The 19,307-nt window shown below is 34.9% G+C and overlaps 2 protein-coding genes across 6 annotated transcripts; both read right to left on the reverse strand.

Annotated features, from left to right (window-relative positions):
• Window positions 1–220: 220 nt before the first annotated feature.
• Window positions 221–7,827, reverse strand: LOC143348908 ((E3-independent) E2 ubiquitin-conjugating enzyme UBE2O). 2 transcript variants are annotated; one of them, XM_076779639.1, is made up of 9 exons: window positions 7,316–7,827; window positions 6,880–7,053; window positions 6,644–6,802; window positions 5,925–6,581; window positions 5,644–5,854; window positions 5,379–5,562; window positions 3,334–5,306; window positions 2,839–3,219; window positions 221–2,604 (listed from the first exon to the last, which is right to left on the reverse strand). In XM_076779639.1, the coding sequence occupies exons 1-8, from the start codon at window positions 7,535–7,537 to the stop codon at window positions 2,846–2,848; spliced, it is 3,954 nt and encodes a 1,317-aa protein (XP_076635754.1). In that variant the 5' UTR covers window positions 7,538–7,827; the 3' UTR covers window positions 221–2,604; window positions 2,839–2,845. The 2 variants fall into 2 exon arrangements, with proteins under 2 accessions (XP_076635754.1, XP_076635753.1); XM_076779638.1 differs by having other exon boundaries at window positions 221–3,219.
• Window positions 7,828–11,214: 3,387 nt separating this feature from the next.
• On the reverse strand, window positions 11,215–16,553 carry Smc2 (structural maintenance of chromosomes 2). Of its 4 annotated transcripts, XM_076779727.1 has the most exons (11): window positions 16,284–16,553; window positions 16,021–16,183; window positions 15,761–15,909; window positions 15,409–15,687; window positions 14,570–15,343; window positions 13,913–14,500; window positions 12,964–13,585; window positions 12,627–12,880; window positions 12,127–12,541; window positions 11,778–12,013; window positions 11,215–11,703 (listed from the first exon to the last, which is right to left on the reverse strand). In XM_076779727.1, the coding sequence occupies exons 1-10, from the start codon at window positions 16,449–16,451 to the stop codon at window positions 11,937–11,939; spliced, it is 3,489 nt and encodes a 1,162-aa protein (XP_076635842.1). In that variant the 5' UTR covers window positions 16,452–16,553; the 3' UTR covers window positions 11,215–11,703; window positions 11,778–11,936. The 4 variants fall into 4 exon arrangements, with proteins under 4 accessions (XP_076635842.1, XP_076635838.1, XP_076635840.1 ...); XM_076779723.1 differs by having other exon boundaries at window positions 15,761–16,183; XM_076779725.1 differs by having other exon boundaries at window positions 11,215–12,013; window positions 15,761–16,183.
• Between the last annotated feature and the right edge of the window lie 2,754 nt (window positions 16,554–19,307).

Consider the following 19,307-nt stretch of genomic DNA (forward strand, 5'->3'; position numbering starts at 1 on the left):
AGGATAAAAATATGTTTACAAATTTATGTAAAATGTTTAATATTATACATTAGGCGAATTAAAAATTAGGACTTGGATTGCGTTCCTCTTTTTACGAATATCTAAAAAAATTTAGACTCAGAATATAGCTAAAATTTAATGGTGAAGTAATTTATCGGGAATGCAGGTCGAAGATGCGGGGAAGTAAGGGAAGGATCTATTAAACAGAAAAAACAAACAATTAATATTTCTTAATCGCATCCTAACTTTTTATTAATTCAAAATCAAGGAAACCAAGTTACAAGTATAATAACTTATTACATGATCTGTGTAATATTATATTGGTTGATGCCAATCAGAAAGGACCCTCAAATGAATGCAAACTCAGAGAATTTTACTTCATCTTGACATGCGTAAGATAAATAGTAAATTACATAAAATGAACTATAATCTGAGGAAAGGTTGTATATTATATGTATATGGTTTATATATATACAAGGTGTTCGGCTACTTCTGGGAAAAATTTTAATGGGAGATTCTGGGAGCCAAAATAAGACGAAAATCAAGAATAGTAATTTGTTGATTTTTGTCTTATTTTGGTCTCTAGAATCTTCCATTAAAATTTTTCCCAGAGGTGGCCTAACACCCGGTAAATATATATGGTTTAATTCCTGACTAATCCTTTGAAACGTTTACTTAAAGTAAGTTTGGTGAAAATATTAACTTTTTTAAATTGAAAACTGTTTAAATGAAGTTTATGAAAGAAATCATCACGACTATGATGTTTCAAAGGATTTGAAAAACGTAGCGTCGAAGCAAAGATTCAAAATTGTTGGCATCAACATTTGGATAATTAATATATTCCTTCTGTTTTGAATAACATAATTGATAAAGTAATTGCAGCGAAAATAAAGCTTCATGTAATTTGCAAATATAATTATCATAATAATAGAAATAGAAATAACTGGCACATATACAAGGCATTCCAAACATCACGTTTCATATAACAATCTCCTCTGCCTGAAACGGCAGCATTCGCATTTCTTTCTCCTCGTTATTTGCGTCATCTAATTTTTCTATCATTCTACTTATACACACACTCTCCCTTTCTCTCCTCTAGAAACTGTAGTTTCTATATCTGTTTTTCCTTTCATTTCTTGTTTGTTTTTATTCAGCACCATATGATTTCGAAGAAAGTCTCGAGCAAGTACATGGTCTTTAATTCTTTTCCCTGTACCCGTGAAAATTACGCTTTATCAGCGCAAGAATTTGAAAGTCACCAAACTTTAAAGTGATTCCTTCGTAATACTGCCATACAGTCGAAGAGTATCTCTTCTGTTTTCATAGAAGAAAAAATACACTTCGATGTACATACATACGATATATCTGATTTAAGCATATACACAAAATTATTTCAAAAACTATAAAGGATATAAAAAAATTGTTTGATCTAGAGATTAAGACATAATACTGTGCTTGAATTTCTTTCAAGTTTATTACTTGACAAATTTCATTCTTAACTTTCCTTTCCTTTTTATTGGAACCATATATTCGTATTGTTTGTTATTCGTCTTATTGCGTGTCTTAAGATGAATTTACGTGGTAAATGGAGTACATACACTTTTGACCAATTACTATTATTATTATAATTACTATTTACTCTATTGGTGACAAATACTGTACATATCTGCTATCATAAATTTCAGAAGGAAATCAACTTTTAAAATAACTTCGATTTTAATTTATATAATTGGAAAATTAGTTAATACGATTAAACATTATCTGATAACAAAAACTTCATCATCGTTTATTAACGTGTATATATATATATGTTTTGGCGTATAAACGAAAAAAATGCATCATATAAATATTACTCGGAAATATATAAAATATTTGAAAACAAACGCAAACTGTTCTTTAAAAAAAAAAAAATGTTTACACATAGCGCTCAGAAAATTACATTCCTCTGACAATATGACTGACCAGAAAATAATTCTTTAAAATAGATATTCTTAGGTTTTGAAGCGGTAAATAAATAGAATATAGTAATGGTATACACTACCAAATGTAAATAATACATAATCATACAAAAAAAGAAAACAAAAAAGCACATTGAATCTTATCGAGTTAAGCAATCATCGTTATTTCGTTGCATGCAATATCTTTCCATGATACAATTTTTCTATAATTCCGTTTCATATGTATTGAATGTTTTATGTTTCACTTGTTTTGTATGCATACAATTTGAAATTTACAGAAACACGGCTTTCTCGGTTGTAAATAATTATATTTTACATTACGCTAAGGAGATAGACATAAATAAAAAAATAAATATAAATAATATTGTAAAACGCTTATGCGTACGATAAGTACTAACACTCTCCGCAACTATCGTGACAATACTAAGTACAGTTTATTATCATATTATCCGTGACGGATATGACGAAATAATATGACAAATATAAATTAATCGTGTAATACGCCCCGGAAGTTTACGATATTGTATACAAGAGCAACATCTTATTCGCTCTTGCATGTGCCTGTATAATCGCATTTATTGTGTTACTATATGGTTTCTCTACAGTAACAAGTATCTCTAGCTGCGGAGCAATGACAGCGGCGTTTCTGTTAAAATGTTATCGCTTGTTAGTAGTGGTGTTAATATTAATAAATAGATACCGCGATTATCATTGAACATATTGTTAACATATGTATATATATATATATATACACATATATACATACATACATATATATGTATATATATATACATATATATATAATAAATTAATTGAATATATTACCGCATAATCATGTACCTTTTACGAGTTAAACTTTTATGTTTAAACTTAGGTTTACCTTGTGGCTAGCTGATGGTACGATCCGAAGTCTTTTTCTTCGTTTCGCTTAACGGTGCGACGGAAATATTGGTCGAGGAAGATAAAACACAGTCCTTGGACAAATTACCGTTTGGAGTTAATTTAGAGTTATCTTCTTGACTGTTATTTCTTTTACTGTTATCACGCTTCATTGCGTTACCATCAGCAGTTTTACATGGTTCGTAACACTCATTTTTAGTACTATTCGTTTGTTCTTTGATTCCACTGTTCTGTACTCTATTGCCGCCTATAATGCCTTCCTTAATCAGTACCTCTTTGAACGTGGCTAGTGTTTTACGAAGTGTTATACAGAATCCTCTTGATGCTGGTATCAATGGAAATTCCGGGAGTATCTTTTCATCTAAACAGAAGCATCGTTAGATTCTTTGGTCATATCGAGCATTTCATTTTGTTCATAGAACAGACAAAGTAAAATGCTTGATTTAATTAGAAAGATCTATAATTTTAAACTTACCAACGTCAGATATTTGTTTGAATGTAGTAGGTGTAACTGGAGACAATGGATGTTGATTATTATGTTGTTCAGAAATTTCCATCCACAGATCAAGCCGTTGTAATAATTTCTTCGCATGTCTCTTAAAATGTCCAATAATAATATCTTTGAAAACAGGCGGTGGATGTTGGAGTAGCTTAGTTTGCGCTTGAACTAATTTCAGTACAACCATTTCATTGTACATTCTTGAATTTTCTCTTCCTTGTTGGGAGCCCTTTTGCTTTTCAAATCCAGCTTCATTAAAGTATGGTTCGGGTACAAGAATAAGGCCTTGGATCGAAACTATAACTTGTAACAGAGTCGAAGAACTTGTCCAAACTTCCGTTCCACGTCCAGACCATGTACCGAGCAAACTCACGCATACTTTTCCATCTTCGTAGAGATTAGGATTCAATCTATCATTGCAGTAAGAAATATAATGGCAAAGTGGTGGAGCAACTGGATAATCGGCGGACAATTGAAAGTCAAAAAGGAAGAGACCATCTTCGTATGGTGTTTTCTCAGGTCCTCGAAACATTACCGAATATAAATCTATCCTATCTTCGAAACCTTTTACCCATATACCGGGTGGAAGTGAGCTCTTTAAGAGCTTTAATTCCTTGGAAACAGTTCGGAAAAAGTTTGTAGGATCTGTAGGCTGGAACATTGTTAATTTAAATTTATGACTATCCGGTGCTGTTTCTTCTATGGAAAATCCTTCTCCTTCTTCATACACTGGTGGTGGAATTTCCATTATACATTCCGATGGTTCTTGCAGTAACTCTACACGTTTCTCTTCTTCTTTCTTTTGCTTTTTTAAAGGAGATGCACCTTTCTCAGCATCGGATAATGACATCTTTGATAGTCCAAATCGTTTAGAAACCTCCGCGTGCGCTAGTACAAGCTGAGCTTTTATCAATGTACACAGTTTAACGCAAACTTGAGAACCGGCTACGTGAGAACTCGTTATGTGCATCTGCGTTTTGATAGCCTTATTTGGTTCTGCTCTTTCTATCAAACGATCAGGCCCGTTATTTGCATCTTCGCTAAGTAGAAATTCTCCACTGGACTCGCTCGAACCTGATTCTTTCTTTGAATTATCTGCAGAATATAATCCAGAATCTTCAGGATTTGGATTAACGTTGATAAATAATCGATCAACCGATTCTTCGTCCTTTACATTCCGTTGTTTAATACTATCCTCCTCGTTCTTGTCATCGGTGGGTTCTGTTATGGTTATGATTTTCTCAGAAGGGTTACTACCAGACTGTATACTACTGGAATTTTCTGTATTGTCTTTTTCTGTATTTTCCTCCGATCCATCAGATTTATGACTAAATAATCTTGTCACTTGATCCGCCATACGTTGTGCTACATTTGCTCGACCACGTTCTCTGACCCTTTCCAAAAGTCCTTGGAAATGACTCTCATGGAAGAAAGAGGTGCCCATAAGTTTGTCCATATACCGACAATCTTTATAAACTTCTAATAATTTTCTCATAACTTCGGTTGTTTGAAGCGATGGATTTTGAGTAAAGATTTCTTCCAATCTAGACATTGCGATACGAGCTTTCTCAATGTGGGCGGCTAATCTTGGCTTTATATTTTCCAACTCTGTTTGTTCCGTTGCATCAGTATCAGCGATGAAACAATCTTCCAATTCTGTTTCCCATGACGCGTCAGACGAAACGTCGTCCCACAGTTCTCCTTCATCGCTATCATATTCACCTACTTTATACAAATCTTGAGGCCAACACATACTTACATGCCCATCGACCCACCACACTTTAACTCGTCCTTCTGGATAATTATCTAGCACTTGACCAGCAGTGCACCCAGCATCTTCGCCTTCAAAATTAGCTATTCGAATTACTAATGTACCCGGTCTGTATTGAAAATCTGGATGATCCTTCAAATCATATACACTGACTTCGCGTTCATCTAGTAAAGTTGGGCTGGCAAATATTTATTGAGATTAATGCTGTTTTTCTAATCAATTTCATTAGTTTCATTAAAAAATTACTTACTGTGGACTCTGACTAGAAGTATATGTTTTAAACCATTTTATTTTAGCTGTTCTACCTTGGTGATCAACACTTTGAACTACACCATACATTCTAGATTCTTCTTTTTGGTCAACTACAAAATCACCTGGAAAGAATTCTTTGTCGTCTAAATGATGAATTGGATATAGCTGTGTCGATGGAATGCCTATAGATAAAGCAACAGAAGAAATTGTAAAAGTTTCACAGTACTGTTAAAATGCAACTGAAGATACTATTGATACAATACCAAATTCTACAGAGCCATCTTGCCACACAACATTAGCTTTTGTATTTGTAGATAACGTTTCCACAACAATTTTAGTTCTTGGAATAAGTGGAACAGGCGGCACTTTTTTCTTTGCTTTGCACAGCTTTTTTTTTTTCAGTACTTTAGTCATCAAAGCAGGACCCTTTTTCTTTTTACCCATAGATGACATACTCGAACACCCACTGGATACCTATAAATATTAAAATGTTAATTAATCTTCCAAGTTTAGCAACAATTTTAAAGGCGACAAAATATCTTACCGAAGCACTATCGCTTTGCGAACCAGTATCTTCTGTATCCCAGTCATCAGAACTTTCAGTATGTTGATTTTGCGCTGGAGGCATTAGGGTATTATTACTCGTCACATTTTGTAAATGGTTAATATTGTTTTGAGCACTGTTTTCTAACGTCTGTTGTTCATTAATTTTATACTTGTCCTTCTCCTTTTTCTTATCCTCGGGAGGCTTTGTAACACTGATATTTGGACGTGTTTTCTTTGGGCTGTGTTTAGGAACTTGAAAAACGTCTCTTTGATGTTTTCTCCACTGTTCTCGTGTAATTACATTTTCACTATCTTTAATTATATAGAAATTACGATCTCCCACTTGCACAGTAGAAGGCTCGAAAACATTTAATAATTTTAATTTTTTCAAATTTTCTCCCTCGACTACAAATTTTGGTTGAGCTTGATTCGACCATGCGCCATCCTTTGAATATGCTCTGCATTGCCACTGTACTCCTACCCAATCTGTTTCTACTTTTTCAACAATCACTTTAGTTATTTTATGCGGTTTAGTTTTCCTTTTCGCTTTCATTTCTTTTGTACATGTAATCCACTGTGCATCTTCTAGGCAGTGAACTGGTCCCCACAAACTTTGACCAGGATAGAATTCAGAAGAGTGAGGAAAGTCATTGTCCTAAAAAACATCCATTATATATTTAACCATTATTCAAGGGTTATTTTAAATTTGTTTCTTACATTATCTCGTTTTTCTTCTAATTGTCCTAAGACACAAGAATCCATTTCATTTACAACACAACGGGATCCATCTGGTGTAGTAAGCCATACTTTATAATGCGCCATTTTTATACCACCCACCCAAGAATCCATACAAACGGCTATATCAGTTGCAAACTCCTATAAATAAAAACTATTAATTACAGTACACGAGTTAAATTGTTAAAAATAAATGGCATATATGCTTCATTACATACTTCTAAAGGAACTAAATCTTCGCTTCTAATATTTGTAAGAACTTGTTTAGTACCAATCACTTGAACACAAGCAGTCAATTCAATATCTCTACAATATCCTCTCTGTGTGTCCTTTCCTTTAATCATTCGACGTACAACATCCCCTGGCATAAGTGTTCTATCTGCCAAATAAACCTGTAAATAAACGTTACATTCATAAAAAGTCATAATACGGTAACGAAAATCGAAAGGTCGCGATTATTACATCGAAATTGAATTCAAATTTAACATTCGGTTGCAGATATCGCTTGCGTGACATGTGTCGGTTTCCAATTAAATTAAGAATACAAATACGACAAAAGGGGGCTAATAATACTACGAAATACATGGATATATTTCATGGAATGTTCACTTTTCGTAAACAACGTATTCCCGAACCATATTAAAAACTAAATACCTTTTTCGCGTTGACCAACTCCTCGACACCGGAGGGATGCCAGACCACGCGAATCTCGCCCTTTTTTCTCTTAGGGCTTTCTTCGCTATCAGAACTTTCTTCGGATAAATCTTCATCGTCGTTTTCCATAACGATTCCAAATACAACGTTACCTTTTTTGTCCACACAGTAGACGACATCTTCGAAAAAGTACTGACACTCTACCCCAAAGTTCGTAGCCATCTTTCCTCTAATCACTGAGTACTCGCTCTCTGCCGACGACGGCTGACAGAAGGTTATACGGCGCAACGGTTACGGCGCACGTCGCAAGCAGGGAACTTGACTCCGACCCGAACCTGACCCCAACCCCGATCTAAGGATCACTTTCGTGATATCTCTCGACTATTACTCACCAATCGAGATATTATCGATCTTTTTAAAATCGCGATTGTTGTTGCATTTTTCTATCGTCACTTTGAACAATCTATCAACATATTTTGGTTTAATTTCACACGAATGGTTTCCGTATGCAGTGTACAATATACATATAATACAGGGTGTTCCATACGAAGCGTTAGAAATGGTTTTTTTTCGAATGACTACATTCTTTTAAATCTTCAAACACATTACAACTTTTTGTCTGATATTTGCGGTATTGCTACCAAATATAACTTTATAATTTTGTAAAATATTTCTTAGCATTCTACAATTATCAAATTTCCATTGTTGAGAGACATTTTAAGTGGAATGAAACGCACTTTAACATTTTAATAAATGTTTAATACGGTATAACTGAATGTCATACTTTCGCTATCATACTTTTCATTGATATTATTTTTAAATCTATAAATTATATTTATTTAGATAAATTGGAATTTACATTTTAGATTATAACAATTTGTTAAAAATATTTGCCTGTACAACCATTATATCTCGATCACTTCAGTTAAGTTGGCCTGTATAAACTATGATACATTATAATAATATACACGCAATGTACTTATATTTAAACTTAGCTTAAACGAAGATACGATCAATTTAATCTATCAATTTAATATAAATGCACGTGCTTAGTTACACTTTTTAGGTTAAGTTCTAAGGGACGAAATACGTTCAGTACCTAAAATAATTATTTATGTAATTGTTTACTGTGCGATTACTGTACAATTCTTCTTAATCACTGTTCCAAACGCAGTGTTAATTAATCCAAAAAATATCTGTTCTTAGACTCAGAGAATAAACAAACCTCTTGCACACCCTCTCGTAGACAACCCCTTCTGAAGATTGATTATATCCAGAGATGTCAGATTGAGCACCGGGTGCACTACTCACACAATGTCAGATAACGCGTACGTGAGCTCGTAGAGTTTCGAAAAATGACAAAGGCAAACTAACACATACTCACTGTCACGATTCTCCCCGCCCAAGTTAATCGTAGAATAGTTCCTATCGTCCACGCTAGATGGATTTCTCGACAAGCTTGGACGTTTTAGCACCAGAGGGTTTGAGGTCTAAAAATTAACGCCATCTATCGTTGAAAATAACAAATTATTTCACGACAAACTTGGACGTTTTAACACCAGAGGGTTTGAGGTCTAAAAATGAACGCCATCTATCGTTGAAAATAACAAACTATTCCACGACAAACTTGGACGTTTTAACACCAGAGGGTTTGAGGTCTAAAAATAAGCGCCATCTAGCGTTGAAAATACCGAAGTATCCCACGCAAACTTGGGCGTTTTGTCATTCGCATTTTTAAAGTGTCCGGAACATTTCCAAAGTGCTGGCGGTCTTGCAGAGGCCGTATTTTACAGCTGGCATGTATTTTATAGCTAAGGGAATAATAGGGAGAGAAAAAGAAAGGTAAAAATGACGAGAACACATAGAATTCTTTGAAATTACATCATTTATTGCCATAGATTTACATTATACAAAGTTTTAATACATGTAAATATATTATATCATATTATATCATGTTAGAAGATACTCTGAAGCTATTCAAAGTAATTTCGGACCGCCTCGTGGGAGTCGAGATAGCCGCCCAAGTTAATCGTGGAATAGTTCGTATCGCCCACGCTAGATGGATTTCTCGACAAGCTTGGACGTTTTAGCACCAGAGGGTTTGAGGTCTAAAAATTAACGCCATCTATCGTTGAAAATAACAAATTATTTCACGACAAACTTGGACGTTTTAACACCAGAGGGTTTGAGGTCTAAAAATAAGCGCCATCTAGCGTTGAAAATACCGAAGTATCCCACGACAAACTTGGGCGTTTTCTGAGACTCTTGAAGGAGAGCAGTCAGTTTATCTTTGTCGTCTTTCCGAAACACTACAAGCTCACGTACATACGCGTGATCTGTCATCTCTGGTATAAAGCAGAGATGCCAGACGAAGCGCCGAGTGCACCGTGGACACGTCTCTGATTACTGCTTGCCTTTGCTGGACTCTGCTGACCATCGCTTATATTTTTGACAACCTATAACGATTCCTACTGACTTCTGCTAACTTCTGTTGATCTTTGCTGATCTCTGTCAGCGTGTGCTTGTTTCTGCTGAACTTTCCTGGCCTCTGCCAAACGCTGCTGACCACTGCAGGTATTTTTGATAATATATAACGATTAATACTTACTACTGCATGCCCCTATAAGTCTCTGCTTGCATTTGCAGGTTTCTGCTTGCCTGTGCATGCCTTTGCTGACCTCTGCTCAACACTGCTGACCACCCCTAATGCTTCTGATATCGTATAACAATTACTACATGCTACTGTTGATCTCTGCTTGCCCCTGCATGCCTCTGCTTGTCTCTGCTGACCGCTGCTGACCATCTCTAATGCTTCTGACAGTATATAATGCTTACTACTTGCTACTATTCGTCCCTGCTGATCTCTGCTTGCCACTGCATGCCTCTGTTGACCTCTACCAACATCTCCCGACGTCAGCTGACCATCGCTGACCACTGCTGACCGTTGCTGACAAATTGTGACGCGATGTAATGTAATATAATATGTTTATATGTATTAAAGTGTTGTATAATGTAAATCTATGGCAATAAATGATATAATTTAAAAGAATTCTATGTGTTCCCATCAATTTTACCCTTCTTTTCCTAAGGAAATCATTCCCTTAGTTATAACACACTCCGAATCTTTCAAAATTTTATAAGTTCATCGGAAAGATTTCAAATTTCCCGCCGCCAGAAATTTTTGCGATTTCCTGAAACTTACCGGCGTCCCTGAAACTTCTCGGAATCCCTGAAATTTCTAAGAAGTTTCAGGAACCGGCAAATCATTCCGGCCTGAATTTTTCGGCAAGAGCCGTTACGTAATATTACGTAATATTATGTAATGTTACGTAACATTACGTAATTTTTCCCGAAAAATTTCGGCCGCGAGAAATTTTCAAGAGCTATTACGTAATGTTACGTAATGTTACGTAATGTTACGTAATATTACGTAATTTTTCCCGAAAAATTCCGGCCGCGAGAAATTTTCAAGAGCTATTACGTAATGTTACGTAATGTTACGTAATGTTACGTAATATTACGTAACGGCTCTTGCCGAAAAATTCAGGCCGGAATGATTTGCCGGTTCCTGAAACTTCTTGGAAATTTCAGGGATTCCGAGAAGTTTCAGGGACGCTGGTAAGTTTCAGGGACCCGAGAATTTTCAGAAATTTTTAGAAATGACGTCATTTCTATTTGGAGGGGGAAAGAGGGGTAAAAAATGATCAGAATGCATAGAATTCTTTGCAATTATATCATTTATTGTCATAGATTAACATTATACAAAAGTTTAATACATATAAACATATTATATTATATTAAATCGCGTTACAATTTGTCTGCAACGGTCAGCAGTGGTCAGCGATGGTCAGCTGACGTAGGGGGATGTTGTCAGAGGCCAGCTTAGGTCGGGGGAGGCTGGCAGAGGTCAGCAGAGGGTGGCAGTAGCATGTAGTAATTGTTATACGATGTCAGAAGCATCAGGGGTGGTCAGCAGTGGTCAGCAGCGGTCAGCAGAGGCCAACGGAGGGCAGCAGAGGCATGCAGAGGGTAGTAGAGTCCAGCAGGGGCAAGCAGGAACAAGTAGTAATCGTTATACGTTGTCAAAAGCATCAGGGGTGGTCAGCTGTGGTCAGCAGAGGTAAGTAGAGTCCAGCAGGGGCAGGCAGTAGCAAGTTGTAATCGTTATACGTTGTCAGAAGTAACAGGAGTGGTCAGCAGCGGTCAGCAGAGGCCAGTGGAGGCTGGCAGACGTCAGTAGTAATCGTTATACGTTGTCAGAAATATAAGCGGTGGTCAGCAGAGGCCTTCAGAAGCTGGGAGAGGCTAACAGTAGCCAGTCGTAATCATTATACGTTGTCAGAAATTCCAGGAGTGGTCAGCAGCGGTCAGCAGAGGCCAGTGGAGACCTGTGGACGGGAGGTCGGGTATATTAGTTGTTCAAGAGCGAGAAGGGAAGTGTGAGTGTGAGTGTGAGACTTACTTTGTGCAACTTCGGAGAATCAAGAATGAGGGCATGCGTCATTTTGCTTTTGTCGGCTTTCCAAAACTCCATGAGCTCACGTATGCATGATCTGATATAGTGTGAGAGAACACCTTCGGTGCCTTTCTGGCATCTCTGGGCGTTTTGTCATCCGGATTTTTAAAGTGTCCAGAACATTTCCAAAGTGCTGGCGACCTTGCAAAGGCTGTATTTTACAGCTGGCATGTATCTTAATGCTAAGGGAATAATAGAGAGAGAAAAAGAAAGGTTAAAATGATGATCACACATGGAATTACTTAACTTTTATTATTTATTAAATATAGAAAATACAAAATATTAATTTAGTTACTTCTTATCTGATTTCTAGATATCGTTGACATTCCATCAACAAATTTAGTTGTGAATATTACATTAGCGTTTTTAAATAGTCCATCTTTTAATGATACAACAATAAATTGTGAATGTTTAAAATGTCTTTTCAACATTATTCCAATATTTTCCGTATGAGAAAGATCCAAAGCAGCGTCAACTTCGTCCAAAATGTAAAGTGGCGCGGGTTTAAATAGAAGCATAGCTAATATTAAAGATAAAGCTACTAAAGATCTCTGTCCTCCAGATAATTCTCCTAGCGATTCTTTCCAAATTCCAGAGAACGCAATTTTTACTTCTAAACCATCCGTAACTGTTTGATTTTCCGGAGCTTGTAATTTTGCATTACCTCCTGGCAGCAAAGTACTAAATATGGATCCAAAATCTTTATTCACCTAGAAATTAATTTATAACAATTATTTAAAATAATTTGAATATCAATACTCAATTAAGTTCAATTGATATATTAATTGACAGTACTTGTTTCCACGCTTTCAACAACGTTGCTTTTTTCTTTTCATCTAGATGTTTAATTGTTTCTAATATTTTCCGTTTATCGTTTTCAACTATCCTTTGCTTCTTCATCGTTTCGTTATATTGCTCTTCCACTTTATCAAACAAAATAATAGCACGTGTGTTAATATTTCGAGTTAATTTTTCTCGCGATGTTTGTAAACGTTGTAATTTCTGTTCCATTTCATCAGGTTTATTAACTTCAAAATCATAAATACCACCTGCGAGAGAAAGGAGTATTTTATAAAATCGTTATTAAAAACCAGAAATAGAATGAATTTATAATTTCGATATAAATTATTACCTGTTTTTCCAAAATAAATCTTATCTTGTTCGATCCATTCGTACTTTCGTGACAGTTCCAATACTTTTTGTTTACAACTTTTAGCACAGCTCTGAATCGAGTTAATTTCGTAGTTTAACTTTTGAATATCTAATTCTGCGTCTTTGTTTTGTTTCATTATATCTTCCTTTTTTGTTACAAGCTTTTGCATATAAGTATTTTGCTTATTGATCGAGTTTTTCTGTTCTTTTACATTAGATTCTAACTGTTTAACATTACTCTTAGCTTCGCTTAATTCTTGTTCTAATTTATTAGTTGTTTCTCGTAGCGCATTCAACTTTTCTTCTGATTCTAATAACTGTGCTTTTCCAACTTCAACGCTGTTTTGTAATTCTTTCATTTCTAAATCGAGCGTTTCTGCTTCGTATTCCCGTTTTTGCCACTCTTTACGACTATTTTCAGCTTTCTTTTTCAGTTGTTCTAGTTTCGTTTTAGCTTCTGTTAGTTGTTTCTCGCGAATATTAGCTGAGTCTTTCAGTTGATGCTCCAGTTCTTTCGCGCGTTCAGTATTCTGTTTTTCATTTTGTTCTGCTGTAGTCATTTTCCGTAAAAGCTCTTCAATGCTATTCTCTAACAAATCAATCTAAAAAACAATAATGTTGATTAGTATTTGATTTCGATATATATCGAAATACAGTAGTGCCCACACAAGTGACCGCGGTTATCCCCATCAATTGTCCACCTTAAAAATATAGCATTCCATTTAAAAAAATGAAGATGACCTTGAAATCTCCTCTATGCCTCCACCCACACGAAAAATGTTTGCATCACAATGTGCCCCCCTCTGTACCGTGCAAGTTTTGTATGCAACACTTTTTCATATTATTACAAATAACTATTCAAGGTGGACATAGTTATCGCCCCACCATATATATGGTTTCGATATATCGAACTTGCAAAACACACGTACCTCTTCCTTTATTTTATAATATACTGTTTGCTCCAATCTTTGTTTTATTACGCCGATTTCATAATTCCGTAAATCGAATGTTTGTTTCAGTGACATATATTTTTCTGCGAGCTTGCTTAAATTTGCCAGAGTAGCTTCAATATTTTCAAGAGCCTGCTGTTTCATATTGAACTCATTTTGTATAGTTTTTAATTCTTCTAACTTTAAAAGAACTGATCCAGATTTTGATGCTGCACCTCCTGATAAAATACCCGCGGGATCAACGACGTCTCCTTCTAAAGTAACACACTTCTTCATGATGTTCGGATAAAATGCAATTTTCTTGGCAGTATCGATATCTTTACAAATAAAAATTTGCCCAAAAATCCAATTCATAGCTGACCGTGTCTCTTCTGGAAAATTTATAAGAGACAATGCTGTCTGAACGTTTCCCGCGCCACCTAATCTTTCTGCCAAACGAATTGTGTTACTATCCATCGTTCTTCCATCTATTTGATTCAATGGAATAAACGTAACTCGCTGTTGTAGTTGCCCATTTTGAAGTAGTTTTCTACTAGTAATTTCTGTGTCTACTATTACATTATACAGCTAAAAATCAACGGATTAATTACAATTCAATATAAATTAAAGAAATTTTATATACATTTAGATACATACCTTTCCTCCTGCAGCAGTATCTAATGCGTATGCTGCTTGTTTATCCTTCAGTGTGATTAATTTGCAAACCATTCCTTTTACAGAATCGTGATTAAAATTAGGTTCTGGTTTCTTATATTCAAACCTAATACGCGAATATCTCGATTCAAACGAGTCCACATTTTCTTCTAATACTCTTATTTCATTCCTCAAGATATTTCTTTGTTGTTGAAGCTGTTCTATACTTCCGTCCTCGTAATTTACTTTTTTCAGTTCATTTTCCAAATTTTTTAAATCTTTCTCTTTACTATCGAGATCTTTCGTGTATTTTTTATATTCATCCCCGGTATTTTTTAAATCTGCCTTTTTCGTCTTTAATTGTTCCCTATTATGTTTTAATGTCATTTCACACTGCTTACGTTGCGTCTGCGCTTCAGTTACACTTTGTTTAGCAGTTATCAATTGTTGTTCTAGTGTTGCATTTTCACCATCTTTGTTTTGTAATAAACCAGCACTAATTTTTTGATACTGTTCTTGTGCAATTAATACTGCATCAGAATCTTTTTGATCCATTTCTTTTAAATTTTTAAAAAACTCTTCGACGTTTACGAACTGTTTCTGCTTTGATTTAAAAACATTTTCATCATCTTTTATGTTAGTTTTTAACTGTTCCACAGCTTTTTTGGCAGTTTTAATGCTTTCTTTATTACTATTAACTTCAGCTGCTAACTCAAATTGGTGTTTTTCGGCCTGTTGCAATTCCTTCTGCAATGAGCCCAATTGCCCTCCTGTTTCCTAAACATAATATAGTAATTAAAGAAAATATAAAAATACGAGATTCTTTTTATCAAATCACATACTTCATCTATTTTCTTAGATAATTCCTTGCATTCCTCCACAATACTTTTAAGTTCTTCTTCGCTAGCAGCAATACTTTTTGTCTTTTCGTCGATTTTATTTTTAACATTTTGTACATTTTCCTCAGCTTTTTCACTCTCATTTAATGCTTTAACATATTTCCAAGCAAGACAAATTCTTTTACAGTGTTCTAGCTCTCTCTCTATACGTTGAAATTCCACATATTGTATTTTTTCTTCTCTAAGTTTCGCTAATCTTGGGCCTATTTCTTCCTTTAAAATCTAAAATAAATACATTTATAAGATTCTGTATTAATAAATTATATTAATTAATAAAAAGAAAAAACAATCATACATTGTTTATTTCTCTTAATTTACTATTTTTCTTTTCAATAGTTTTTAAAGCAGCCTCCTTTTTATTTTCATACAATCGTGTACCTGCTGCTTCCTCTATCATGGACAATATTTCTACAGGTTTCATATTAAGAACTTTTGTAATTCTTCCTTGCATTATTAAAAAATGAGGGTTATTCACATTCAGTTGAACAGAACAAAACATGTCTTGTACACGTTTGTTTGTCACATTTGTTCCATTAATCAAATACCCATTTTTACCATCGATTAAAATTCTTCTTGTAACTGTTATTTCTTGGTGATGTTCATATCCCATAGGTGATGAACTTTTATCATGATTATCAAATGTTATAGTGACACTGGCTTTCTTAATGCCTGCTTGCCCAGATTTGTAAACCAAATCTTGTAATGATGCTGCACGTACCTATTTTAGAAAAGTAAAAAGTAAGATATTGGTGAAAGTACTCCAAATTTATTTGAAGCACATTCTACACTCTATGAGACCCAAAGAAACGGTAACATACTTGTCCAAGTTGTGTAATTCCCAAAACAAAGCATATCGCATCCAACACGTTAGATTTCCCGGTACCATTGAATCCTGTGATTGCATTAAACTCTTTATCAAAACCATTTATTTCGATTCTCTTTCCGTATGATTTAAATCCTTCTAATACCATAGACTTTATATACATCTTCAAATCAAATCAATTATAAATGTAACACAGTATTCTAACCCGTTATAATTTCAAATAACAAACAGAGACTACCACACTGATTTGGAGTTTAACGGTTAAAATTTAACGCCACACGGACTCAGTACGCTTGAGAAGGGGAAACCTCCGACACGAGGCGCTGTCGGCGTGTTACTAGATCGTCTTTCTCTCTTTAACATATAAGAATTGTACCTTGTACCTTATCTATGCCCGAACGTTAAACCACTTGTGAAAAAAAAAAATTTTAAATCGTTTTGGAAAAATTATTTTCGGTTGCCAGTGTCAATTACAATCATTTTTGGTGAATAGACATACCCCCGAAATCCCACCCCTTTTCGAGAAATAAATTGGAATAGGTTTGACATTTTTGACAAAATTAAAAGTTTTCAAATCTTTTTAAAAAAAATATGACCGTGTGCAGATGCCAATTCTAATCATGTTTGGTCATTAGACATACGCACGAAATCCTACACACTTTCGAGAAAAAAATTAATTACTAAAAATCTAATTTGGCGCCAAAATTCACGACGAAAAAATTTTACAAATCAATCTAAAAAAATTATGTTCGTGTGCAGGCGTCTATTCCAATCATTTTTGGTCATCAGACATACCCCCGAAATCCCACCCCTTTTCGAGAAATAAATTGGAATAGGTTTGACATTTTTGTGAAAATTAAAAGTTGTCGAATCGTTTCAAAAAAAATATGTTCGCGTGAAGGCGTCTATTCCAATCATTTTTGGTCATCAGACATACCCCCGAAATCCCACCCCTTTTCGAGAAATAAATTGGAATATGTTTGACATTTTTGTGAAAATTAAAAGTTATCGAATCGTTTCAAAAAAAATATGTTCGCGTGGAAGCGTCTATTCCAATCATTTTTGGTCATCAGACATACCCCCGAAATCCCACCCCTTTTCGAGAAATAAATTGGAATAGGTTTGACATTTTTGAGAAAATTAAAAGTTGTCGAATCGTTTCAAAAAAAATATGTTCGCGTGGAAGCGTCTATTCCAATCATTTTTGGTCATCAGACATACCCCCGAAATCCCACCCCTTTTCGAGAAATAAATTGGAATAGGTTTGACATTTTTGAGAAAATTAAAAGTTGTCGAATCGTTTCAAAAAAAATATGTTCGCGTGGAAGCGTCTATTCCAATCATTTTTGGTCATCAGACATACCCCCGAAATCCCACCCCTTTTCGAGAAATAAATTGGAATAGGTTTGACATTTTTGAGAAAATTAAAAGTTATCGAATCGTTTCAAAAAAAATATGTTCGCGTGGAGGCGTCTATTCCAATCATTTTTGGTCATTAGACATACCCCCGAAATCCCACCCCTTTTCGAGAAATAAATTGGAATAGGTTTGACATTTTTGTGAAAATTAAAAGTTGTCGAATCGTTTCAAAAAAAATATGTTCGCGTGAAGGCGTCTATTCCAATCATTTTTGGTCATCAGACATACCCCCGAAATCCCACCCCTTTTCGAGAAATAAATTGGAATAGGTTTGACATTTTTGAGAAAATTAAAAGTTATCGAATCGTTTCAAAAAAAATATGTTCGCGCGGAGGCGTCTATTCCAATCATTTTTGGTCATTAGACATACCCCCGAAATCCCACCCCTTTTCGAGAAATAAATTGGAATATGTTTGACATTTTTGTGAAAATTAAAAGTTGTCGAATCGTTTCAAAAAAAATATGTTCGCGTGAAGGCGTCTATTCCAATCATTTTTGGTCATCAGACATACCCCCGAAATCCCACCCCTTTTCGAGAAATAAATTGGAATAGGTTTGACATTTTTGAGAAAATTAAAAGTTATCGAATCGTTTCATAAAAAATATGTTCGCGTGGAGGCGTCTATTCCAATCATTTTTGGTCATTAGACATACCCCCGAAATCCCACCCCTTTTCGAGAAATAAATTGGAATAGGTTTGACATTTTTGTGAAAATTAAAAGTTGTCGAATCGTTTCAAAAAAAATATGTTCGCGTGAAGGCGTCTATTCCAATCATTTTTGGTCATCAGACATACCCCCGAAATCCCACCCCTTTTCGAGAAATAAATTGGAATAGGTTTGACATTTTTGAGAAAATTAAAAGTTATCGAATCGTTTCATAAAAAATATGTTCGCGTGGAGGCGTCTATTCCAATCATTTTTGGTCATTAGACATACCCCCGAAATCCCACCCCTTTTCGAGAAATAAATTGGAATAGGTTTGACATTTTTGTGAAAATTAAAAGTTGTCGAATCGTTTCAAAAAAAATATGTTCGCGTGAAGGCGTCTATTCCAATCATTTTTGGTCATCAGACATACCCCCGAAATCCCACCCCTTTTCGAGAAATAAATTGGAATAGGTTTGACATTTTTGAGAAAATTAAAAGTTATCGAATCGTTTCAAAAAAAATATGTTCGCGCGGAGGCGTCTATTCCAATCATTTTTGGTCATTAGACATACCCCCGAAATCCCACCCCTTTTCGAGAAATAAATTGGAATAGGTTTGACATTTTTGAGAAAATTAAAAGTTATCGAATCGTTTCAAAAAAAATATGTTCGCGTGGAGGCGTCTATTCCAATCATTTTTGGTCATTAGACATACCCCCGAAATCCCACCCCTTTTCGAGAAATAAATTGGAATAGGTTTGACATTTTTGTGAAAATTAAAAGTTGTCGAATCGTTTCAAAAAAAATATGTTCGCGTGAAGGCGTCTATTCCAATCATTTTTGGTCATCAGACATACCCCCGAAATCCCACCCCTTTTCGAGAAATAAATTGGAATAGGTTTGACATTTTTGAGAAAATTAAAAGTTATCGAATCGTTTCAAAAAAAATAT

The sequence above is a fragment of the Colletes latitarsis genome, chromosome 12 (genome assembly GCF_051014445.1).
Source record: "Colletes latitarsis isolate SP2378_abdomen chromosome 12, iyColLati1, whole genome shotgun sequence".
NCBI lineage: Eukaryota > Metazoa > Arthropoda > Insecta > Hymenoptera > Colletidae > Colletes > Colletes latitarsis.

Bases quoted from the DNA above. Each gene is read 5' to 3' on its own strand.
- Smc2 (XM_076779723.1), bottom strand. From the start codon at position 16,451: ATGTATATAAAGTCTATGGTATTAGAAGGATTTAAATCATACGGAAAG. The intron at 15,688-15,760 runs GTATGATTGTTT...TATTTATTTTAG, and splicing joins AATTAAGAGAAATAAACAAT to ATTTTAAAGGAAGAAATAGG. The intron at 15,344-15,408 runs GTATGTGATTTG...TATTATGTTTAG, and splicing joins TATCTAAGAAAATAGATGAA to GAAACAGGAGGGCAATTGGG.
- LOC143348908 (XM_076779639.1), bottom strand. From the start codon at position 7,537: ATGGCTACGAACTTTGGGGTAGAGTGTCAGTACTTTTTCGAAGATGTC. The intron at 6,803-6,879 runs GTATGTAATGAA...TTTTATTTATAG, and splicing joins AAGATTTAGTTCCTTTAGAA to GAGTTTGCAACTGATATAGC. The intron at 5,563-5,643 runs GTATTGTATCAA...CTTTATCTATAG, and splicing joins AGATGGCTCTGTAGAATTTG to GCATTCCATCGACACAGCTA.